General features: G+C 43.8%; 1 protein-coding gene and 8 non-coding genes across 9 annotated transcripts in view; 3 read left to right on the top strand and 6 right to left on the bottom strand.

The window, feature by feature from the left end:
• Window positions 1-1237: 1237 nt before the first annotated feature.
• LOC126999409 (uncharacterized) overlaps window positions 1238-25079 on the bottom strand; it is a 66195-nt gene continuing 42353 nt past the window's right edge. The window contains exons 18-31 of the mRNA XM_050861991.1: window positions 18807-18946; window positions 18243-18314; window positions 17693-17802; window positions 16927-17024; window positions 13657-13871; window positions 13009-13101; window positions 12440-12588; window positions 11520-11623; window positions 10793-10948; window positions 7075-7157; window positions 5773-5886; window positions 2554-5232; window positions 2268-2317; window positions 1238-1710 (exon numbers count right to left, since the gene is read on the bottom strand). Coding sequence (XP_050717948.1) covers window positions 1671-1710; window positions 2268-2317; window positions 2554-5232; window positions 5773-5886; window positions 7075-7157; window positions 10793-10948; window positions 11520-11623; window positions 12440-12588; window positions 13009-13101; window positions 13657-13871; window positions 16927-17024; window positions 17693-17802; window positions 18243-18314; window positions 18807-18946 — 4103 coding nt within the window. The 3' untranslated portion in view covers window positions 1238-1670. The remainder of the gene's footprint in view (window positions 1711-2267; window positions 2318-2553; window positions 5233-5772; window positions 5887-7074; window positions 7158-10792; window positions 10949-11519; window positions 11624-12439; window positions 12589-13008; window positions 13102-13656; window positions 13872-16926; window positions 17025-17692; window positions 17803-18242; window positions 18315-18806; window positions 18947-25079) is intronic.
• Window positions 8727-8798, top strand: Trnae-uuc (transfer RNA glutamic acid (anticodon UUC)). Its single transcript has one exon. It is a non-coding gene; the product is annotated as a tRNA-Glu (tRNA).
• Trnam-cau (transfer RNA methionine (anticodon CAU)) lies at window positions 9637-9709 on the bottom strand. The gene has a single exon. It is a non-coding gene; the product is annotated as a tRNA-Met (tRNA).
• Window positions 20644-20716, top strand: Trnam-cau (transfer RNA methionine (anticodon CAU)). The gene has a single exon. It is a non-coding gene; the product is annotated as a tRNA-Met (tRNA).
• On the bottom strand, window positions 20992-21082 carry Trnay-gua (transfer RNA tyrosine (anticodon GUA)). The gene is given in 2 exon segments: window positions 20992-21027; window positions 21046-21082. It is a non-coding gene; the product is annotated as a tRNA-Tyr (tRNA).
• On the bottom strand, window positions 22288-22359 carry Trnae-cuc (transfer RNA glutamic acid (anticodon CUC)). The gene has a single exon. It is a non-coding gene; the product is annotated as a tRNA-Glu (tRNA).
• Window positions 23510-23581, bottom strand: Trnae-uuc (transfer RNA glutamic acid (anticodon UUC)). The gene has a single exon. It is a non-coding gene; the product is annotated as a tRNA-Glu (tRNA).
• Trnam-cau (transfer RNA methionine (anticodon CAU)) lies at window positions 23780-23852 on the top strand. Its single transcript has one exon. It is a non-coding gene; the product is annotated as a tRNA-Met (tRNA).
• Trnay-gua (transfer RNA tyrosine (anticodon GUA)) lies at window positions 24745-24834 on the bottom strand. The gene is given in 2 exon segments: window positions 24745-24780; window positions 24798-24834. It is a non-coding gene; the product is annotated as a tRNA-Tyr (tRNA).

Here is a 25079-nt window from a genome sequence, read left to right as displayed (position 1 = left end):
GGAAAATAACAACTAATAAATGAACAGCAAAATTATTAACATGGAGTAACTCAGACCCCCTCTAAAAAATACCACTGAGTAACCGCAAAGAAAATATTAACACGAAGTAACAAGCAAAAAAATTTAAAAAGAAAAAAACAGCACCCATATCATAAGAAAAAAATCAAGCAATCATAACAATTCTACTTACGTCACAAAAATAGATGAAATTAAAGCAAATATTTAACCCGATACCGAAGTGTGACCGTCAAAATGAACACAATCGTATCTCGTCTATACATAAGTTAACGAAATTTGAAGGACGCTGAAAATCATATACTAAAACATAACAAATTTCTATGGCCTAAAATTATAATCCAAACTTTCTAAATACTTGACCTAACCATATTTTATCCTTACCTTGTTTCTCTCCAAAATTAACACAATCGCATCTTGTCTGTACATAAGTTAACGAAATTTGAAGAAAGCTGAAAATCATATACTAAAACATAACAAATTTCTATGGCCTAAAATTATAATCCAAACTTTCTAAATACTTGACCTAACCATATTTTATCCTTACCTCGTCTCTCTCCAAAATGAACACAATCGTATCTTGTCTGTACATAAGTTAACGAAATTTGAAGAACGCTGAAAATCATAATACATAACAAATTTCAATAGCCTAAAAATTATCCTATTCTAAATACTTGACCTAACCATAGTCTATCCTCACCTTGTCTCTCTATTATAGCAAATGAACACAGTCGTATCTCGTCTATAAGTTAACGATATTTGAAGAACGCTGAAAATCATATACTAATACATAACAAATTTCAATAGCCTCAAAATTATAATTCTAACTTTCTAAATACTTGACCTAACCATATTATATCCTTACCTTGTCTCTCTATTATAGCAAATGAACACAGTCGTATCTCGTCTATAAGTTAACGATATTTGAAGAACGCTGAAAATCATATACTAATACATAACAAATTTCAATGGCCTAAAAATTATAATTCTAACTTTCTAAATACTTGACCTAACCATATTATATCCTTACCTTGTCTCTCTATTATAGCAAATGAACACAGTCATATCTCGTCTATAAGTTAACGATATTTGAAGAACGCTGAAAATCATATACTAATACATAACAAATTTTAATGGCCTAAAAATTATAATCCTAGCTTTCTTAATACTTGACCTAACCATCTTCTATCCTCACCTTCTCTCTGTTATCCACTTTTTCTTCTCTCTACTACATCCTAATTTCTCTATCCATTTGTTACTCTTCTATTCTATCAATCTCCGCCTCATTTTACTTCCGATTATAAGCATCTCCTTTTCCTCTTCTTCTTCTTCTTGCTACTCCTTCCTTCCTCTCCTATCCTATATCACTCTATCCTTCTACTCCCTATCATATGCACTACCTCCTTCACCTCCTTCTGCTCCTCTTCTATGGCTTTCACCTCCTCCTCCTCTTCCTCCTCCTCCTCCATGATCACTGTTACTAATATCACCTCTCAACTACCTCCTCATCTTCCTCCTCCTCCTCTTCCATATGTACTGTAGTCATTGCCCTCCTTGCTAACTCCTCCTCCGTCTCCTCTCCATCCTGCTCTTGTTAGTCCTCCTCCTCCTCCTCCTCCTCCACCGTCAGCAGCAGGGTACTTACCGCGGCGCCCTCAGTCGATGCCCTCGTAGATGTCCGGGACACACCACGAGCTGCGGAGAGACACGCCGTCACCACAACGATATGGAGGCAGCAGGGTGAGGGAGGGGAGAGGGGAAGGAATAAGCAGGAAAGTTAGGTGTCTGCAGCGCAAGGAGAGAGACGAGGATAAGGGAGGAGGAAAGGGGAGTCGAGAATAAAAGGATAGAGTAGGGGAGAGCAAGAAGGCGTGAGGAGAGAAGGGAAAGTAAGAGTTCATATTTGTCATGCGTTTTGATATACGTAACTGCATGGTAAGACCTATGAAGTTTTGTACTCTCTCTCTCTCTCTCTCTCTCTCTCTCTCTCTCTCTCTCTCTCTCTCTCTCTCTCTCTCTCTCTCTCTCTCTCCATGAGCACAAAGCAAGAGTGTACTCCTCTCCAGGCCACTCCTGCCCCACCCTCCACCCCCGCGGGTCTAGTGGCCGCGGCGGACAAAGGGGCGCCACCAACGCCCCAGCTTTTAATCAGCTGCTATTCTCTGCCCGCAGCCACGGCGGGCGGCGCGGCGCTGGTCACTGACGAGGGAACAAGGCACCTCCCCCCCCTGACCCCCGCCCTCAAGACTCACCTCTGAGTAGGTTTCTTGAGTATGCCTCGCACCTGCGGCTCCTCGACGCCCTGCAAGACAGGTGGGTTGTTAGCGGGGCTGGCGGTGCTGCGGTGCGCACGAGGGTCCTTGTCACCCACACTCTGGCCGAGCTTTCATTGTCAAGGATTCATATTGATCTCCAAGCTATTTTTAAGTCATGACTTCCAAGTTTTACATCCATTACTACACGGAACTTTTTCTTTATCTGTACATATTTCCCTAAACAATTATTTGGCCGGACAAGACGCAAGTTGGCGTGGCTCACCTGTGTGCTGGTCGTGGCGCCGCGGTCCAGGCTGGACAAGTTAATGTTGATTTTCTGTTGGGCGCCGCCAACGCCGCTCAGCCCCACGCCCACAACGGGGCCCTGGCTGCCGTTGTCGTAGGTGATCTGCAACCTGCTGCCCTGGAGCGTGTGTTCCCTGGCGGGGCGGCCCTTGGAGGCCAGCTCAGTGGGCGAGTGATGGGCCTCGCCTTGGTGGTCCCGTTTGTACAGGGAGTGCAGAGCGAGCCTCTCCTGCCGGCGACACCACTGGAACATCTCCAGGTCACGCCACTCGTCATCCTGTCCCCCCGGGGCCGGCGTGGGGGTGGGGGTGGGGGTGGGGGGAGCCTGCCGCTCCGGGCGGCGAGGCGAGGCCGCCGGGAGGCTGATGTTGCTGAGCCTGCCCTTACCCCGCCCTCGCTGCACCTCGTCCCATTCCTTGGTCAGGTGAGAGAAGGGGTCGGGCTCCCTTTTCCTGCCTGAGGCGCCGCCAACCACGAGCGGCCTGACCCCCGCCATCGGCCTGGCGTGCGGCGCGGCGCGGCGGTCCCCTGCGGGTGACTCTGACAGTGGCTGGAGCTGCGATATGTTGGACCAGTAATGGCCGCGGCTGCTGGAGGAGGCAACACTGCTTTGGTATTCAGATTCAAGTGAGGTGAAGGCTGTGTCTGCCGTACTGGTGATGAGGGGGGGCGGGGGGGCGTCGTGAGGGGCGGCTGGCGGCTCACTGACGGAGGAGCTTTCAATGCCAGCAGCCGGCAGGGAAAACTGCTTCAGGCTGCTGCCTCCCTGCGGGCCCCACAGACAGTCACTGGCTGAGTACTGCTGCTGCTGCTGCTGCCACGGTGCCCCGAAGGTCTGTGAGGCTGTGAGAGTGCCTGCTGCCCCTGGAGTCACGGCATCGGTGGTGCGGGGGAGTGTGCTGTAAGGGTGACCCCCGTGGGAGGTGCTGGTGTGTGCCCATCCTCCTCCTCCTCCATGCTCCTGATTGGCCTCGCCTCCTTCTTGCAACTGCACGGCGCCCTCCCCCTGCATGCAAGGGACGGTTTGGCTGCCTTGCCACCCCGAGGACTCTCCGGCATCCTTCACCTGTCCGCCCGGTGCATACGACGGCCTGAACGGTTGGTAGCTGGTCTGTGGCGCCTGTCTGGTGGGGGCAGACGGCTGGGTGGCTGGCCCTCGAGGTGCCTGCGTCTGAAGTGGTCTTTGAGAGGGGGTGACAAGAGCCATTGTGGCCTGGAATGTGGCTCCCAAGGCCTGCTGGCTGCCCTGTGATGGCCCTGCATCTCTGGGCTGAGCCTGTGACTGAAGGGCCTGGGTGTTGGTGTGTTGGGGGGAAGGACCGTACCCTTGCATGGTCGTTGCTCCTGGAGGGCCGGCTGGTCTATAGGTCTGGCCTGTCTGGGATCCTAAAGGTCTGAAGGCCTGTGTGTTCTGAGTGGGCATCGCTCCTGATGACCTCTGGGGCTGTGTGTTTCTAGAGGGGACAGCCATGGGTCTGAAGGACTGTGTGTTCTGACTGGGTACTGCTCCTGTTGGTCTAACGAACCGCATATTTTGATTGATCCCTACTGCTGCTGGTCTGAAGGGCTGTGAGTTCTGACTGACCGCAGCTCTGGGTCTTGGGGGCTGAGTGTTGTGATTGGCTACTGCTGTGGGTCTGTTCTGAGACGCCATGGCACCTGCTGGTCTGAGGGGCTGCATGTTCTGACAGGCTACTGGTCCTGCAGGTCTCACAGGGTACACATTCCGGCTGGTGACAGGTGTGGGTCGTGAAAAGGTCTGAGTGGTCACTGGTCCAGCGGGTATGAGGGGCTGCCTGCCCTGACTGGCCATAACTCCTGCTGGCCTGAAGCACCGCTGGCTCTGGCTGGCATGTGGCTGTGGTGGCCGCATCACTGGCTGGCTCTGGCTCGGCACGGGTCTACTCGGCTGGCTGGTCTGGCTGCGTGGGGGCGCCGTGATCTGGCCGGTCTGCAGCCATCGGGTCAGCTTAGCCTGGGTGGTGTGCGTCCCCGGGGGCTTGACCAATCCCTGACCTCGCCCAGCACTACCTGGTGGCCTCTGTGACCCCTGACCCCGTGTGACCTGCATGCCTGTGGGTCGCTGTGGCCTAGGAGTTTGACTGGCCATGGGATGCTGGGGTCTGACGGGCCTCTGTCCTGGCCTTACTCCCCGTGGCTGGGGGCGTATACCCCTGGCGGCGGCTGGAGAGGGGTGACTCTGGTGGTCTTGCACCCACGACGTGTCCACATCTGCGCCTTGGATATCCTCGACTTCGAGAGGCTCGCTGAAGGCGTCCTCGTATTCCTCGAGGACGTTCTCCTTCTCAAAGTCGACCAAGAAAGCCTCCATATCTGCGAAGTCGTCAGTCTGCTCCTCCTCGGTGAAATCGGCCTCGCTCACGAACTCGTGTATTACATCGTCTGTGAGAAACTCATCCCCCTGGGTTAGCCCCTGGGTGTGCCTCCGGAGCCCCTGTGTGCTCATCGGCCGAGGGTTAAGACCCCTGCCGGCAAAAGACCCGGCTGTGGTCTGGTCCCCGTCGAAGCGGCAAACTTTGTGATATGAAGGAAAGGCTTGCTGTCTGCCGCGGGGAGCGGGGGGCGGCATCAGCAAGGACTGGGATGGGGTGTAGCTGAACTGGGAGAGGTCCACCGACCCGCTGCCTGCGGTGCCCTGAGGAACGACGCGTCACTCAAACCCGTGAAGCAACAACAGTTTACATCTCTTTAGGCATCCTGCTCTTTCACCTTTACATGAGCAACTTTTTTTTTTTTGCTGTCAACTTTTTATTTCTGTTCAATCCTTGGTGCCTCCTTTAACGCAAGAATATGAATAAAAAAAAGTGTTCAAATTGAGGTCAGAATAATCAACACGTATACAAGACTCAATAAAATGAAAAGCAATGAAGAAAGACATGCTATTACTTCCTATGTGTCTCCAGCAGTCACGAAAGCAAACAGCTGTGACCAAATAGCAATTAATACAAGAAGAAACAATCAGCACATACTTTTACAAATACAAAAAAAAAAAAAAGACAGGCCAAGGACAACATTTATTAAACCCTAACAGAAAGCAAGCCAACCCAGTCTTAGCCCACAAAAAAACCAGCATGACAAGTCTTACGCCACAACCAACTGGGAATAAAAAATAAAAATCTGAGGAAAAAATTATATGAAAAAACGCTACCTGCCAATTAGGAAAGTGGGTGCCTACCTTGAGCTTCTTGACAGGTGTGTTGGGCAGGTGTGTGGCTCTCTTCCTCACCTCCTCCACCACAGCCGGCACCTCCCCTCCACGCCCACTGCTCGGCTTGGCACTCACGCCCACCTGCAGCACCATCACCAGAACCTTCAGTATCACCATCTTCACCATATTCACTCCCAGTAACATCATCATTACTGTGTTTACTTCCATCATTATCACAATCATCACCATTTTTCTTCAACTATTATTATTTTCATCACCTTCTTCATTTCCATCATCATTATCATCATTACTGTGTTTACTTCCATCATTATCACAATCATCACCATTTTTCTTCAACTATTATTATTTTCATCACCATCTTCATTTTCATCATCATTATCATCATTACTGTGTTTACTTCCATCATTATCACAATCATCACCATTTTTCTTCAACTATTATTATTTTCATCACCATCTTCATTTCCATCATCATTATCATCATTACTGTGTTTACTTCCATCATTATCACAATCATCACCATTTTTCTTCAACTATTATTATTTTCATCACCATCTTCATTTCCATCATCATTATCATCATTACTGTGTTTACTTCCATCATTATCACAATCATCACCATTTTTCTTCAACTATTATTATTTTCATCACCATCTTCATTTCCATCATCATTATCATCATTACTGTGTTTACTTCCATCATTATCACAATCATCACCATTTTTCTTCAACTATTATTATTTTTTCACCATCTTCATTTCCATCATCATTATCATCATTACTGTGTTTACTTCCATCATTATCACAATCATCACCATTTTTCTTCAACTATTATTATTTTCATCACCATCTTCATTTTCATCATCATTATCATCATCCCCAGCCTCACTTTCACCATTACTACCACCACTATAATCTCGACGAATATCACTGTCAAAAACACCCTCACCACCATCATCACCATCACCATTATCATTATCTCTCATCCCTACATATAATTACATTCACACCACATTACCATTAACATTATCTCTCATCCCTACATATAATTACATTCATACCGTGGGAAAATAATACAACAGGGAAGAGTGAATAATATAAATGAGAGGGAGAAGAGAAAAAAAGGGAAAGAACTGAAGGGAGAGGGAGAAGAAGAAGCTTGGAGAAAGGGACACAACACAAAGATAAATGAAGCAAAGAATAAGAAAAATAAACCCACCAGAGATTTCACAGTTCAGAAAGTCACACTCATACATGTATTGGAAAGGAGTATAACTGAAGAATGAATGAACCAAAGGATGTAGTATTTACCTTGCAGCAGGTGTGGGCACAATTACGTTTGTCTCCACAGGTGTGTAGACAGGCACGCCGCTCCCCGATACCTGCCCAAACACCTGGGGATAGAAACACACACACCTGTCACACGGTTAATTACAGGTGATATATTTTTTTTCCTGCAACATGTCGCTCTTTACTAGACTATTCGGTACTAATACTAAAGAAAGAAAGAAAGAATGAATGAAAGATTGAATGAATGAATGAAGAAAAAAATGATAGAAAAAAGGAAGAAAGAATCAAAGAAGGAACAAAAAAGAGAAGGAATGAAAGAACGAATAAGAGAAAGAACGAGTAAAAAGAATGAAAGAAAAAGAGAATGTATGAGTGAGAAAGAAAAAAAGGATGGAATGAACGAAAGCAATAAAGGAAAAAAAGAATCATAAAAGAAACAAAAGAGAAGGAATGAACGAAGGAGAGGGAGAACGAATAAGAAAAAGAATGAAAGAAAAAGAAAGAAAAGGAAAAGGAAAAAGAAAGAACGAGAGAATGAATGACCTAATAATTAAAACTGAGGAAGTGGACACGAGAAGAGGGCCGTCATTCTTGGATAGGGTTTCGAGGAAGTTATACGCGCCATTCAAGGCGAGTTCCAGGTAGTGTGTCTGGAACGGTGTTTATGTAAGTTTCAGACGCTTCAAGTCAATCAAACCACACGACTTGTCTCACTCCATAATTAAATCTAATCTCTCTCTCTCTCTCTCTCTCTCTCTCTCTCTCTCTCTCTCTCTCTCTCTCTCTCTCTCTCTCCCCCTTTTCATCATAAATGTCATTCATTCTCGTTGTTTCTTTTTTCCTTTCTGTGTTTCGACCTTTCTTTTTTTATTTATTCATCCTTTCTTTCGTTCTTTCATTTATTATTTTGCTCTTTCAGTTATTCATACTTTTGTACTCTGTTTTGTTCTCTGTTAAATCATTTAGGCTGAAGTATGAGTCTCGCCCTGGTCTCGCCCCCCCCCCCCCCCAGTGCCCCGTGCCCCGTGCCCTCCTGCCTTTGGGGCGGGCGTGCCAAGGGCGGCGCCACGCTGGGCCTCGGGGCGTGCCCACGAGCGGGGCCGCGGCGCCGACCCTCCGCGGCGGGGGCTGGGAATGGGACGGGCGGGCGGGCGGCGGCCGAAGATTGCCTCATGAATATCGTACACGCGGGCCGGCCAGCCTCCGCGCCTTGCTGTATACATTCCTGTGGCGCGTGATGACCTTTGAGGCCGACTTAATATTATATCGGTGAGGGATGTGACCCGATGATCAATACGCCACAAACAAGCCGCCCTTACCATGGCCCTGACGCACCACCACGGGCCCCGCCCCCCACACGCTCTCCGATCCTCGTGGCCTCGTGGTCCTCGGCCTCTCCTTGGCGCCGCGCCACGACCTGCTTCACCCCAACCAACATCGACCCGAAACACTACCACAACACACACCTTGTAGTGACCTGCCCTCCAGGCGGCACCCGGCACCCGCTGCCTCAACACTAATATAAGAACGGGTGACCCACGACGAACGGATGACACACACGCCTATTAGCAGTCTGGCACAAGCACGAACATAATTATTCAAGCTACCTTAATTAATAAATATTAATAATAAAAAAAAACTTTATATTCCACACCCCTTTCCTCCCTTCTCACTCCCATGTGGTCTAGTGGCTAGGATACCTGGCTTTCACCCAGGAGGCCCGGGTTCGATTCCCGGCATGGGAATAATTTTTATTTCGTAAAATTCTTCATTAATACAATGGCATAGATTTCAGTTATATAATACGTACAGATTCAAGTTGACTTCGATGGAGGGAAGATGACCAATGTTATCTATCGAGAAACTTTTTAAGCGAAAAATATAATTAAACAAGGATACCGTGCCCCGAAACGTTACGAGTGCCTGTGTGTGTTGACGATGCCACAGCCGCCTAAGACGTGCTGGTGCCCCGGGCGATCAATAGCCAGCCCCGAGGAGCACGAGCCTCTCTAACGTGTAGGAATTACTGCTTTGTCGGCTCCATATCTGGACAGTGTTGGGCTCTGAGTTCAAGGGTTACAAAAACAACCTATATCTGTGTATAACTTTCCTCTGACAGACCATTCCTATATTTCAGCCACCGCTCGATCGATTCCTTTCCCTAACCAACGCTTTTTTACTCTAAAGTGTCATGTTGTTAGTGAAAGGTATACAAAAACAACTTAATCTCCGCATGACTCTCCTCTTGACACTCCACTCAGCTGATCTTTTAGTCACTTCACCGCTCGATGGATTCCTTCCCCTAACCAACGCTTTTCTACTCTAAGGTGCCATGCAGTTTGTGAAAGGCATACAAAAACAACGTAATCTTTTCATGACTTTCCTCTTAACACCACTCAGCTTATCTTTCAGTCACCGCTCGATCGATTCCTTTCCCTAACAGCCACTTCCCGCTATCCCAAAGTTTCCTAGTCATATCACCCAGCTGGCCACTCTCGCTCTCCAACATATACTTTTCAACCAGCCTCTTACGTCTACTATCTCGGGACCACGTTTAGTCATCATGAGAGCCAGGAAAACAATTGCCCCGAGTGAGGATCGAACTCACGACCTTGAGATTATGAGACTCACGCGCTGCCTACTGCGCCATCGAGGCTTGGAGAAATGGGGTCACTTATATGGATTTGTCGGTTTATTGTTTGTTTATTTTCTTCCGTATCCTGGGGCAATGTGTTATACTGTTTGTACGTGTGTAAGATCTGGGCATCCCCGCGTTGGTTCAGGTGATGTAACTTGTAATATGTCTTGTGGCTGGGCTGTCAGGTGAGTTAAGGTAAGGTGAGCACTGTTCGTAGGGGAAGCCACTCATAGCATCCTCTTCATCCTCTTCCTTGCCTAACTTTTGCCTCACTCAAAACTCTGCAAATCTGACCTATCTCATTTTCTTCTATCCTCTTCAGATAAGTGAATACCATTTTTTCCTGTTTGTTTGCTTGTTTGTTTGTTTGTTGAGTTTCCTAATAACTGCCTCCATCGATGTAACAAGTCCCAAGATAATGACTATTGAAACTGCATAACAGCTGGCCTATCAGAAACCAAATATTTTAAGTCAATTTAGAAGAGAGAATAAGGGTTGTATTACTAAACATTTCGTCGCCCAAGTTCACATATTTGACAAGGCTTTCGTAGGAGTTTGGGACATTTCCAGGGGTAGTTTTATGACCCTGGTGGTAGTTTGACCCTTCTTCTGTACTGTGAACCTAAACAAACACTCATTGGAACCCGATTGACCCCCTCTTTGACCTTTAGAAATAGTTGATGTGAGAAGCGAAAATGTCTTATAATACCAGCCTATGAGACTTAAACGACGGCTAATATACACAGAAAAGTAAATTGTAATCATATAAGGGTTGCTAAGAAGGATGAAAATACTGAAAAAAATAGGAGTTTCAAGATACTGGATTTCCTCCTAAGTGACATCAGGTTAAGTTACATTGAATGAGAATCGATTGGGTCACGTGAGAGAGAGAGAGAGAGAGAGAGAGAGAGAGAGAGAGAGAGAGAGAGAGAGAGAGAATATATCAAAATCAAATGCTGTGTGTTTCTGCATTTCTCCTTCTCCTCCTCCTTCTCCTCCTCTTCCTCTTTCTCCTCCTCCATTAAACTGACCAAAACATCACAACAAACATCCCTACACACACACACACACACACACACACACACACACACACACACTTACTCGGCTCAGTGGTGGTGGTGTTGCTGGTGTTGGTATTATTGTTGCTCTTGTTCTCCTGCTTGAGGGTGGTGTTAGTGGTGGTGTTAGTGGACTTCATTGTGGTGGGTGGGCGGGGCAGGTAACGAGGGGTGTAGGTACTCTGAACGTCCAGACCACCTGCGGGAAGGGAAAATGGGAAAAGGTGGTGAAAGGAATAGATATGAATAAATGCAATAAATAAATGTAGTTAATATAATAGTAAAGTAAAGGGCGTCCACACAACATAATATATATAAGAAAAAGACATATGTAACTGTACGAATTTGATAAGAGAGGAAAAGCATCTACATCTATCTCTCGGCCACTCCTCTAACTCTTTTTAGGAGCAGTGAGTAGCGGGCTTTTTTTATAAGTTTCGTTTTTTTGTGCCCTTGAGCTGTCTCCTTTGTTGTAAAAAAAAAATAGACGTATGTAACTGTACGAATTTGATAAGAGAGGAAAAACATCTACATCATAAATTAAAATACATCAGAAAATAAGAGACTGTGAAGTAAATAAATAAAAATAAATGTATGCATGTAAAGTTATATAGAAGTAAGAGACGTAGGCCTGTGTGTGTGTGTGTGTGTGTGTGTGTGTGTGTGTGTGTGTGTGTGTGTGTGTGTGTGTGTGTGTAGAGACCAAATGTGTGAATGTGGTAAGAGGAGCAAGGGCATTAAAATATACATCAAGACACAGCATCCCTCACCCCAGGTCAACGAAATGTAGTTAATCTCCAGGGCGTCTCCGGTCTGGGCTCTTGACACGTTGATCACACGACTCACGGACCCACGCGCCTTGAGAGCCACATCCCTGCGAACACACACACAAACACACGCAAGGATAAAAAAGTATAAGGCAAAAGATTGGTGTCATTGCTATTGGTCATTCTCAATTGTATGAATATCGCTAAGACTTTTGTATAGATTCTTTGGTAAATTTTTAAAGACGAAAATAAGAAGTGCCATAGGGAGATAGTTGTGGTAGTGCGTAGTGAAGTTATGGTTACTGAAGCTTGTATGGTAAAGGTGTTAAACAGGGTGGTATTAGTTGTGGTTGTAGTGGTAATATAAATGGCAATAGTAGGGAAGTTTTTTTTTGTTTTTTTTACAACAAAGGAGACAGCTCAAGGACACACAAAAAGGAAACAATAAAAAAAAAAAAAAACGCTACTCGCTGCTCCTAAAAAGAATCCCAAGAGGTGGCCGAAAGAGGGGTCAATTTCGGGAGGAGAGGTGTCCTGATACCTTTTACTTTACTACTTTGGTACTTTATGATCTATGGGCCAGTTTCACAGTTCCCCATGATTGGTTAGTAAGCTCCCAAACCAATACCAGAAGCTTCGAAATTTCCATGTATAGTGTCTGGTGTTTATATCTAAGTTCACAAATTTAACGAAACTATACAGGAAAAGTCTTGTGTATTTAGTGTGGCATCCAAGACCTCACCGTTTTGGATTGTATGGGATTCTATAGTTTGGTTCGGGCTGTTACGAAGACACTGTGTTGGACTGTGAAATCGGCTCTATGTGTTCCTAATACATAATCGTAATGGTAGTATAAGTGGTAGTAGTGTGGCTGTGGTTAATTATACTTGTAGTGTAGTGGTAGTAATGACGGTGACACTAACGTTATCTTGTGGTGGTGGACGACCTTGTTATCGGCGTCCCCCAGCAGGAGGCGGCAGGCGTGGTGCGTAGGCGTGGTGGAGCCGTCCTTCAGGGCCTCTAGGTTGGCCAGCCGCACCGTCACCCGCAGGTCAGCTTTCTCGCGACTCACCTGACGAAGGGAAGAAAAAAAAGGTGGTATGGAGAGATGTGAGAGATATATATAAAAGGGAAGGAAGGAAGGAGAGTGTGTTTGAGTAAGAAAAGGAGGAGGAGGAGGAGGAGAGACATGAGATATATATATAGAAGGAAAGGAAGGAAGAAAGGAGAGTGTGTTTGAGTAAGAAAAGAAGGAAGAGGAGAAGGAAAAAGAAGAAGAGGAGGAGGAGGAGGAGGAGGAAAGAGAAGAGGAGGAGGAGGAGGAGGAGGTATACAAATGCGTGGCAGAGTGAAGAAGAAAAAAACTACCGGCCTATCAAAAGAAAAAAATATCCAGCTTGTTTCGTAATGCTATCAAAACTCTCTCTCTCTCTCTCTCTCTCTCTCTCTCTCTCTCTCTCTCTCTCTCTCTCTCTCTCTCTCTCTCGCACACCTGGTTGAGCTGCTCCACGGTGACCTCGTAGCGGGGCAGTTTCATCGCCTGGTCACGGATGCGGTTCCCGAAAGGCGGCTGGCGGTTGAGGATCTGACGAAGAAAGGGAAGAAAAGATATGGGGCTATGGAACGGATGAGGACGGGGGTGGAAGGAGGAGGAGGAGGAGGAGGCCGAGGACGAAGCTAAGGACGAGAAGGACGAGGAGGGCGAGGAGGAGGACGAGGACAAGGCCGAAGACAAGGACGAGGCTGAGGACGAGGACGAGGCAGAGGACGAGGAGGAAGAAGAGGAGGGTTAAGTAGGAGGGAGGGAAAGAAGATTGAGGAATTTGGGGAACAGCTTGGCAGAAGGATGGCGAGGAAAAGGAGAAGGATGAGGAGTAAATGAATAGGGAGACAAAGAAGACGAAGAACAAGAAGAATATGAAGAGCACAAACAAACATACATTTATTAACCACGCCTCCGCAAGAAGAAAACGAAAGAGGAGACGAAGAAGAGGAAAAACAAGAACAAGAACAAAACCAACAATAACAAGAAGAAAACGAAGAGGAAAACAAACATACTATATTATCAAACCCACTTACCCCAACCCCGCTACAACTAACTTAACCTAACCCAAGAACCCAAACAACCCCAAACACCCACCAACTCAATGTCCCGGGGCGAGGTGGCTTCCAGGGCCGCGAAGGAGGTGATCTTGGACTGCACGAACGCCAGGCTGAAGGCAGGTCCGATGCGCTCCAACTGGCGGGTGACGAAGCGGCTGTTTTCCCAGAGGCGGCAGCTGAAACACTTGGCCAGGAGCAGGGTGTTGAGGTGCAGCTGGTACTCTGTTCTTGAGGCCCCGTACTCAGATAGGCCTGGTGACGGTGGTGGAGAGAGACGGAAAAACAGGTATGAGAAGATGAAGGAGACGGAAAAACAGATATGAGAAGATGAAGAAGAAAGAAGAATGGAAAGAAAATGCCTGAAAAAGAAGATATTGGAAGAAAGAGGAAAACGATAACGAGGAAGAGAAGACGATAGGCCTGGTGACGGTGGTGTAGAGAGACGGAAAAACAGACATGAGAAGATGAAGGAGACGGAAAAACAGATATGAGAAGATGAAGAAGAAAGAAGAATGGAAAGAAAATGCCTAAAAAAGAAGATACGGGAGGAAAGAGGAAAACGAGAACGAGGGGGAGAAGACGAAGAAGAGCAAGAGCAAAACAGACAAGAATAAGAATTAGAGATAAACAGGAAAAGAAAAAGAAAATGAGAAAGGGAAAAAATTAGAAAAAAGGAAAGAGTAGGTATAAATAATTCACTTTGCAAAACAGAACAGCACAAAACCAACACAAACAAATGAATAAACAAATAAACAACATCTAGACTGGACTCATAAAACTACCCATGAAAATACCCGCAACAACCTCTACAAAAGCCTTACCAAATGAGTGTGTGTAAACCCCGAAATGTTTAAGAATACGAGCCTATACAAACAAATCAAACCTTTCTGCATGAATAACCTAAATACAACCCTAACTAATCGACCTGACAAAGAGATATTAAACAGTCTCTTCCCCTTAATGAACACCACGGATATTTTCACTGTGTTATTGCAGTTTCACTAAAGTCTCTCCCCTTCTACCCTCACAAACAGGCCTCCTATGGACCAGTCAGGCGATGTCTCACTATCAGGGCGTCTATCTAGTCCAGTAACCCGATCCCGCGCCGGACACAATGCAGACATGACCTTACGCAATCTTGAGGTATTGGAAGGATGATGAGGATTGAAAAGAAGGAAGAGGAAGAAGACGAAGAAAAAAGAAAAAAAAGAAAGAAGTTATTGTATAGGGAATGTGAGTAAGTAGCAGTAGTAGTAGTAGTAGTAGTAGTAGTAGTAGTAGTAGTAGTAGTAGAGAAACAGGAGGAGACGAAAAAGAAAAGGAAGATGAAGAAAGAAGAAGTTATTGTATAGGGAATGTGAGTAAGTAGTAGACGTAGTAGTAGTAGTAGTAGTAGTAGTAGTAGTAGTAGTAGTAGTAGTGTGCTTTACAACCCCGCTAATCATATTATCTGAATGCTCTTGAGTAAATGATCTCGTGCAAAATAACAACCAAAGTAATAAAAATAATCTTTCTAAAGTATTATCTTCTTTGCCGTGACAAAAAATAAATGAAACCGCGAGTCTAACACACAGAGAGAGAGAGAGAGAGAGAGAGACTTATAACCCTTCAGGACGGATCGGTAAAGGCAAGGCAAAGAAAGTGGTTAACCTCTCTTGTATCTTGTTACCTAGTCTCTCTCTCTCTCTCTCTCTCTCTCTCTCTCTTTTCCACGTGACTCTTCCATCTAGTCTAATAAGAGTGCAATGAATACTCTCACGTGTCAAAAAAGGTGTGTGTGTGTGTGTGTGTGTGTGTGTGTGTGTGTGTGTGTGTGTGTGTGTGTGTGTGTGTGTGTGTGTGTGTGTGTGTGTGTGTGTGTGTGTGTGTGTGTGTGTGTGTGTGTGTCAAACATTGTGGGGAAATGTAATAGATTTGTGAATTGATACTGAACTTATAAAGGAGGCCATTGCTCTCTCTCTCTCTCTCTCTCTCTCTCTCTCTCTCTCTCTCTCTCTCTCTCTCTCTCTCTCTCTTCTTGGATGTCAGCGTTACTTCCTGATGCAGACTCTGATGACACACACACACACATACAGCTTACCTGTCCACTTTCCTTCGTCATTATTTTAGTGCTTCCCCTTTTGCTGGATTCTCACTTACTTATATATTTCAGCTGTTACCCATTTCACTGCACTGATTTATCATATGTAATTTGTAAGATCTTTTGCAGAATATATATATAAATGAGCAACATTTTTTTTTTTTTTCAATTTCATGGGAGTATATAGGACGGACTACTAGCAAAATGAGCTTGTTTCCCATAAAGCTTTATATCAGGCCAATCCAAAGAAAACGCTAAGGCAAGGAACTCACAGCAGATACTTCAACATTATCGCCCCTCTTTGGCCACTTTCCTGAATTCTTATATATATATATATATATATATATATATATATATATATATATATATATATATATATATATATATATATATATATATATATATATATATATATAATATATATATATATATATATATATATATATATATATACTGGCAGTATTTAGCGGGCTTTTTCTTCTCATTATTATTTTTTTTGCCCTTGAGCTGCTTCCTTTGCTCCGTCACACATCACTGGGACATGACACAAGTCAGCATTACAGGAGAGGGGCCTATGTATAGTAGTGCTGGGTGGAGGCCAACATAAGAAACACAGAGGGGAGATAGAGTCAGGGGAGCACATGGCCAAACTCTCCCTACATACGGCTCTGAGCAGGGACGGAGTATTCGTATTCGGTATTCATATTCGAATACACTCGAATACCGTATTCGAATAAATATTGATAGAAACAAAGTATTCTCATTCGTATTCGAATACAAGGGAAAATTATTCATATTCTGCGAATAATCTGACGAATACTTCAAAATTTATTATCAGTTGCTGGGCGGATGTGTAATCGTCCTGTATGGCACAGGGTTCGCAGACTGTGGCAGCGCTGCTGGAGTCTGAGTGTCTGACTCAGTTGCCACTTGCCAGTGTGGACGCTGAATGTGTTCATGAGCTCATTTTACTGTTGCATAACTTGAGAACAGTTCTACACTCAGTTACGTCGAGAATATATTTTCAATGAAAAGTATTCATGAATGTATTCATGAATACTTTTAAGAAGTATTCATATTTGTATTCGAATTAAAACCATTTCAGTATATTGGTATTCGTATTCGTTGGAATTTGAAGTATTCGTATTCGTATTCGAATACATAATTCTTGTATTCACTCCATCCCTGGCTCTGAGGGACACCATTCAGGGCACCGACACTTCTTACATTTGGTGAGGCGCTGTCCTGTGCGGAATATCTTGCTGGCCTCCTGACTCAAGCCCGGGTCCACGATGTTGTCACTGCCCAGCGTGGCCTGCACCAAGCTGATGACACAGACAAATAGAAGCAGTTAGTAAGTCATTATGTATTTGCCTCAGTTTTCAGTTATATGTACAAACTTTGTCAGACACACACAGGCAGAGACAGACAAATAGAAACAGTCAGTATTACAGTCAATAAGAATGTATGTATCCACCAATTTCTTCAGTTATTTATTCAAGATTTCAGGTTAGATACACATAGGCAGACACAGATTAATAGAAACAGTTAAGAGTACAGTTGATAAGAATGTAGCCTATGTATAACGTTTTCCGTTTACCGTTGATGAGGTTTCAGGCCCTGCTCCGCTGGCGCAGCGCTCTCGAGGGCCGTCAACAATTGCAATGTTAGCCTCAACAATAATCTCCGATGCACTTATTCTCAAACGTCGTAGTGAGTGTCTTAATTGTTTTCACAAATAATATCACAAATATCCATTTGTTCCGTTTTCTATGTCTGATATTATCGTTATAGTATCACAATTAAATATCCAACGATTATTTCCAACACACTGAACATTCATCACACAGAATTTATCTTTGAGCACAGACACTAATAATAGCCATGATCGTGATGATATATATACAAGATTTCAAGTTAGATACACACAGGTAGACACAGACCTCGATCACCTCACCTAAAACACCAACAACCAACACCTTCAAACACTCACCAGTTAACTTTCTGTTCCCTGGTCTTAATCTTGCCCTTGATGGGATACCGGATAGCGGAGGTCTGGCTCTTGTTCAGCTCGTTCAACACTCTCTTCTCCGCCACACGCACCTGCAGCACAACACAATCAGCAACACACCTAACCAATGCACTATAATACCTCTACCACATCAGTCACATTTTAATACTACTTTTTTCTTCCTAGTTTCCTTTATTCTTGCAGGGGGTGTGGTTGTTAGTGTATATGTTTGTGCTCCTTTTTTCTTAGCATTATTATCCCTAGTTGAACGTGGTATCAGTCACATATTGCTGCCCTTCTCATCCATCATAAACTGAGTAATACATGAAGAGGTATACAACTTTCTTTCAACATCTAAATAACATTACATCCTGACCACCCTTAGACTACCTGTGTTATCCCAAACTTATGAAACTAATCATCTGAACGTGAGAAATGAGTGTGCTGTGTTCCTTCATACCTGGACCAACTCAACTCACATATCACCTGCATTATGAATTAACTGACTCACCTGTCCTGCCACCTGACTCACCTTGATGTCGTAAAACTCCTGACAGGCTGACACCATCTCCACCACGTCCTTGAGACTCTCCTGCCCCGTCAGCTGAAAGAAAGGCTCTTGACAGCTGATTCACGTGCATAAAGAGTACTCAAGCAGCGTGCGAGGATGCTTAAGATAGTTACACTCTTCCTTTCATTCTCCTGCTCCTGATGATACTCCTCCTCTTTCTTCCCTTCCTCTGCCTCATCCTATATATCTTTATTTTAGCCAGGACTCTAAATGCTTTTGACGGTCCCAGTATAAAACTATTTTGAAAGGAAAAGAACATGTCAACGGCGTGGGAAGTTATTTATAAAGGTACTGAGAAACCGGATAAACTAAAGAAACTAGAAAAAAAATATATACAAAAAATGAAAAAGGAAACAATACCAACACTCATAAGATAAAAAGCAAATTGAGGAAGGCACAAAACAAAATAACTCCTAAGATTACTAAAATTTTCTTTTACCTCCCACATAAGTAACTACCACTACCCCTCCCCCCCCACACACACACACGCACACCCTTCCTGCCTCCACACACCCAAACACCCACCTGCAGGAAGGTCTTCATAGTACTAAAGGAGACGCAGTACCGTGCCATCAGTCTGCCGGGTAGCGTGGGTTTTATGTCCATCTCCCCCAACAGGATGACCCCAGCACGTGCCAGGGCGTTCACCTCCTTCGTGCACATCTCTGCCAGGGTGAAAACGAACCAGCATGGGTATTGTGTACATAGTTAACTCTAATCACTTCGTCTCTCCAGACTTCCTAGCGGGCACCATGCGTTTGTCTAAACTAACCTAACCTCACCTAACCTAACCTAACCTCACCTTACCTTACCTAACCTAACCTAACCTAACCTCACCTAACCTCACCTAACCTCAGCCAACCTCACCTAACCTAACCTAACCTCACCTAACCTCAGCTAACCTCACCTAACCTAACCTAACCTAACCTCACCTAACCTCAGCCAACCTCACCTAACCTAACCTAACCTCACCTAACCTCAGCCAACCTCACCTAACCTAACCTAACCTCACCTAACCTCAGCTAACCTCACCTAACCTAACCTAACCTAACCTCACCTTACCTTACCTAACCTAACCTCACCTAACCTAACCTCACCTAACCTCAGCTAACCTCACCTAACCTCACCTAACCTAACCTAACCTAACCTCACCTCACCTAACATAACATAACCTCACCTAACCTAACATAACCTCACCTACACACTAATGTTCGCCAAGACTGCATTATGTTTCCTACACTTATCTATTACTCCTCCCTCCCCCTTTCACATACACACACAAATAACACTCACCAAGAATACCAAGAGAGACGGGAAGAAGAACAAAAAGAAACATTGAGCGTTATAGTTTTAGCCAACGGAATACTTCATAACTCACAGAGTTAAACTTGTCCTAGATTCTCAAACATTTCGAAGCTTATACAATTATTAAATCCCTCTACTTGTTTAGTCTTCGTCTTTTTTTTTCATTTCCATACATGTCAATCATTGGTTATCGTGCAGGCTTTGGGCATCACGAGGGCTTCATCTTGGCAGTGTCCTCGAATGAACTAAGTGAGACTGCAACACGTGTGCCGAACGTCTCAACAGAGCAAGTCCTCCTCCCCTGCACCTCGCCGTGGCCCAGGAAGCACCCCGGAGTGAGTACATACGCAAAGCCTGTTATCTAAGCCGTGAATTCTTAATTAAACCGCAAAATTATCAAGTGCGTTATTGATTCTGCCTTGACCTTCGGAAGCCCTCGCGTAATGCCGTGGGAGCCTCGTGTGGCCTCTTCATTTCTTCGGCAGGGCCTTCTTTCGGCAACCAAGTGCAACCACTGATAAACTTGGAGCACTATGTCTTCGTGTAAGCCTTCGGGTAAAATTTTAATTGTCTCCCATGATGCTAGTTTTCGGGTCTACAGCTTCTACTCAGTCTCTACATTCCCCTTTGACTCTCACGCCGACAAACAAAACGAACAAAGCGCAGCACTGAAAAAAGTTAGCTTACGCTGGGTTTATTAATTTTATGACATATGAAGCATCAACGAAAAAAACGAACTCAATGACTTATCAGTTTTGCTGTGAATATGTGACTGCCTCCGATTAATAGACCTTTTATAATAACTACTTTTCGTAAACGCAGCAAGTCGATCTGCATCCATTACCTCAGTGGCCGGAGCATCGCCGCCTTTCACTCTTCTTTGCCTTGACAATGAAACGAATTAGACAGCTGAAAGGATGAGAGCGTGGAATTGAATGTTACTGGTTGATTACCGATATATGAATATGTCCTCTCCAGCTTTAAACATCCACCAATGAAAAAGCAAAAAAATAATATAGATTGCAACATTTCTTGAAACTTTATCCGCAATCTCCAAGCCTCGATGGCGCAGTAGGCAGCGCGTGAGTCTCATAATCTCAAGGTCGTGAGTTCGATCCTCACTCGGGGCAGGATATTTTTATTTACTTTTGGAACATGAATTTTTCTGCATTACATAATGTTTTAATAACGGATTGAAATCAATTAATCCTCACCAAGTCCGACAGTCACTGCACATTTAATTTCCTTTCAGTTTTCTACAAAAAAAAAGAGTACAATTTAAAATAGCAATAAAATCACCTTAGAAGTCCAATACAAATATATTAATCTGGTGGTTTTGAGGTGGAATGCGGCATAGCAGGAAGAAAAAAAAAGGAAGAGGTAAGAAAATGTATATAAAACGTTGTCCTTCGAACCGGATTCGAACCAGTGACCTATGGATGTCTGCTACAAATTCCAACTACAGTCCACCGCTCTACCAACTGAGCTATCGAAGGAGCTGCTGTGACGAGGAATTATCATTTTATTATCGTTATCCACATTAAGCTAATCTCTACTGATGTTTCATTGTGTTTGGTTTTGCGCCCACACCATTAATTCGAATTTCAAACACCTAAATTTGCCGCTGCGAGAAACCGCTCACTCAAAACTCTCGCAGCTGACTCTGAGCATCCGATATAATTAATGTGCGGAAGACTGTCGGGAAGCAGAACAAAACGTGTCTGACAAATATACTGTTAGTAAGGCGGCTTCCTGTAACGATCGCTGTGTGAGGCACAGAGGCCGCCACCTTCCACGGGAGAGGGCAGTAGCTTCCCTCTCCCCAAAAGTGATCAGCGAGAATATCAGAATCACAGGCTCACCAGGGAAGAAGGAAACAAAAATGAAGTGGGCTATAGAGAAAGCTCGCCACGGATTCGATCACCGCTAAAAAAAAAAAATTCCAGCATCGAGAGGCAGGCTGCCCACAGCTCGCGAGGATAAACAGCCCCTCATATCATCAGCAGCAGCAGAAAATCCATCAAGGGTATAGGGTATAGTACGAAGAGGAAGTGGGTTAGTGGCGAGGTGCAGGTGGGGAATAGGAAAGACAGTGAGGTGTACTACGTACAGGTGTATCGTTTCTCTCTCTCTCTCTCTCTCTCTCTCTCTCTCTCTCTCTCTCTCTCTCTCTCTCTCTCTCAATGCTTTAAATTGTTGTCAAGGAAATGGATTCACGTACGTCCAGAAACTCTGGTAAAGTTGCCTCGAAAAGTAGGATTGCAGGTTACGATCAAAACAATTATTCATCTGATACTTAAAAAAGGGATTTTCAAGCAACTACAAAATGCGAGAAGGTCCAATGATAATCATCACTTACAAAATCACGCAAAAGCCACACCGCAAATCATTACTATAAAGTCCTTCATCCACAATTAACCACTTCATCTACTGGGGCACCCTTCAGATAATAGTTTTCGTCCTGATCCCCAACCATTTCATCCAGTACGTATTTCAGCGTTTCTCGTCGCCACCACTTGATCCCTACCATCGCAAACACTGCACTGTAAACATTTCCCCACTACCGTGTCGCTTTAAAGGATTGCAAAAGCTGACGTAAAGTTATCTCCTTCTCATAAATTATACACTTTTTCAATTACTGTTACTCGAAGAATATTAGATATTTTGTTTCCCAAAACAATGCGTGAAAGGCCAAAATGACTTCCCGTGCCGGGAATCGAACCCGGGCCTCGCGGGTGAGAGCCGCGTATCCTAGCCACTAGACCACACGGGAGATACGCATGAAGAGTATTTGATAAATCAAACTCTCGGTTGTCTTATAGTGAAAACAAATAAGGATCAGTTCTATGTAACAATACGGAATGCCATTCCTAACATCTACCAGATGGCGGCGTTCTTTTGCCCGTTCTCATCCGTCGTTTTGCATGTTGACATAAATTAATTGACTGTAGGCGTAATTAAGCAAGGAAGCCTTTAAAACGCCAGCAGACAACTGATCGATCTTCACGATCAGCTGTAGCGAAAATAACACATCGAGTTAGTAACACCACAATTAATAAATACAAGGAAACTCTTGCGAAGAAAGACATATAATAAGGCGATAATGATGTACCAGACTGGGAAAAATTAAACAATCGTTTAATTATTTGTATTTCACCAAATAACAATGGGTGCGCTGCGATCAAAGTTTTGTTCAAGCAGTACAGAACTAGATAATTGGGGTTCGGTTAAATAAAGCAGATAAAACATATAATCTGCATGGTTACAATATAAAAACATGTTAGGACACGTTGCAACGAGTTTAAGTTATGTTAGTCATGATCTAGGAAGAGATAGAGAGGAATCGGTTAATTAATGAAAATATTAGTTTGGTTTGGTTTGACGGATAGTTAGAGGGAAATAAGAGGGAGCTTCTTGTATGTCCATCGGTTTCGGGAGGAGGTAATTAACGTACCGGTCCATACATGAGTATGACATGATAACAGGTTTACAGGACATGGGGTATATTACTATTAATTTTAAGTTTGTTATATTATACTGCTTTTACTCTAATCATCGTCAATTACTATCAATTCGTCATCTAGATATAGCTGTTACTCTATACAACTGTCTTACAACTATCCATGCGACACTGCAAGTCGATCACGGTTACTTAATTGACGATTCTGATCTCAATATCTGCTTAAACCACAGTGATTACAGCTTGTGGCTTGTAATGAATTTTATTTTACTTCATTGAATGAAACAATGGTTAAAGATTATGGAGTCTGTGCTAAATAAAAATACAGTATCCGTTGTCTTCTATTACTTATACAGTAGAAAAATTGTGAACAGGAACTATTACCTTAAAGAACCTGTAACAGTCCATTATTATTATTTTTTTCCTGTTTGCCCACAAATCCCTTTCAAGCAACAAAAACAACTTCCCATGCCGGGAATCGAACCCGGGCCTCCTGGGTGAAAGCCAGGTATCCTAGCCACTAGACCACATGGGATTGAAGAACGTGACTGATTTAAAGAATTTGGTGCTTCATGCCCAAGATTTCTATCTTTTCTGTGACGTAAAATATGTAGACGTGTTATTAAGGCCATGACAATTTTGCTGTTAATGAGTGCAACGTGATTACGCACCAACTAAACATGTTATGACACAAAGAACTATATGAAATACGTGAACTTGACACACATTCGTGGCCTCGATGGCGCAGTAGGCAGCGCGTGAGTCTCATAATCTCAAGGTCGTGAGTTCGATCCTCACTCGGGGCAGAACATTTTCCATGCAACGAAGGAACAAAATCGTAGTTATAAATTATACATCATGAAAGTTTTACTAGTGCGCACCACCCCATGTCACTCGATACAACTCTTTGCGGATTCAGCTCCTATAAATAGTAATAATACTGGGTTTTTTTTCGCCCACTTATATCTCTCCAGCTGTTTTCTCTCGATTCCAGTTTACATATTTTTTAGCTCTTTTTCTAGTGCTTTTACAAGCGTCAAGTTTCCGAACGGCATGTTAGCATCTAAGCTTGTAAACGTGCTCACTAATCACCCTGATTCCTATGTGATCCAACTCTAAATGTTTTAAATGACTTTTATGAGTTGTATCACCGAGGCAATTCTAAATCACAAAAAATAAATGTAAATAACTCCAACAAACTCAATGAAGAGATTCAAAATATCCCAAGTGAAACCAACTGGATTTGAATTTTGTTGTCTATCGTGGATAAATTGCTTTCAGTAGTGTTTTAGCTAATTTGTATTATTCTAACTTTAATTCGAGTGACTATAATTTTCATTCACGTGTTGCTCACTTTCGGTGTTTGTTTTGCTGTTAGTAGTCAATGGCCCTTCAACATATTTCTTAGCATTAAGTAAGGAATATGTTTAATCCCCGCATCTTTGCATATTTTGTCATCACGGGTTGTTTTATTTCGAATAAATCATTTAATATTAGAATTTATTACACATACACACACACACTTACTAATTCCTAACGGTAAGTCCGCTAGTCGATCGTTCAAAAACTCTTCCCTGAGCTGTCACACTGCTCGATGCAAGCTCTGCGGCTTATACGAGTTATTAGATTGTATGTTAGACTCCAGGACAAAATGTATTGGGGATCCAAAAGATGCATTCCCCCTTCACAAAAGTGATGTCCTTCGAACCGGATTCGAACCAGTGACCTATGGATATCTGCTGCTATCTCCCCTACAGTCCACCGCTCTACCAACTGAGCTATCGAAGGCACACTCTGCGTTAACAACAAAGGAAAAAAGAAAAAAATCTATATTATAATAAAGATGTATTGCATTGAAGTATCGAAATTGGTTGTTTGTCTTGATGTTGTGTAGTATATTTACCCAATACTTTATTTCCAAAACTCAAACTAATACGTATACAATAAATATATTTCAAAATAATGTGAAAGTACGAACTATTGCTGTCAGGTGTTGGAGTAAAGCTTTCTATTAACTGTGGACCTCTGTTTTA

The sequence above is a fragment of the Eriocheir sinensis genome, chromosome 16 (genome assembly GCF_024679095.1).
Source record: "Eriocheir sinensis breed Jianghai 21 chromosome 16, ASM2467909v1, whole genome shotgun sequence".
NCBI lineage: Eukaryota > Metazoa > Arthropoda > Malacostraca > Decapoda > Varunidae > Eriocheir > Eriocheir sinensis.
This window is presented reverse-complemented; position numbering and strand designations above follow the sequence as displayed.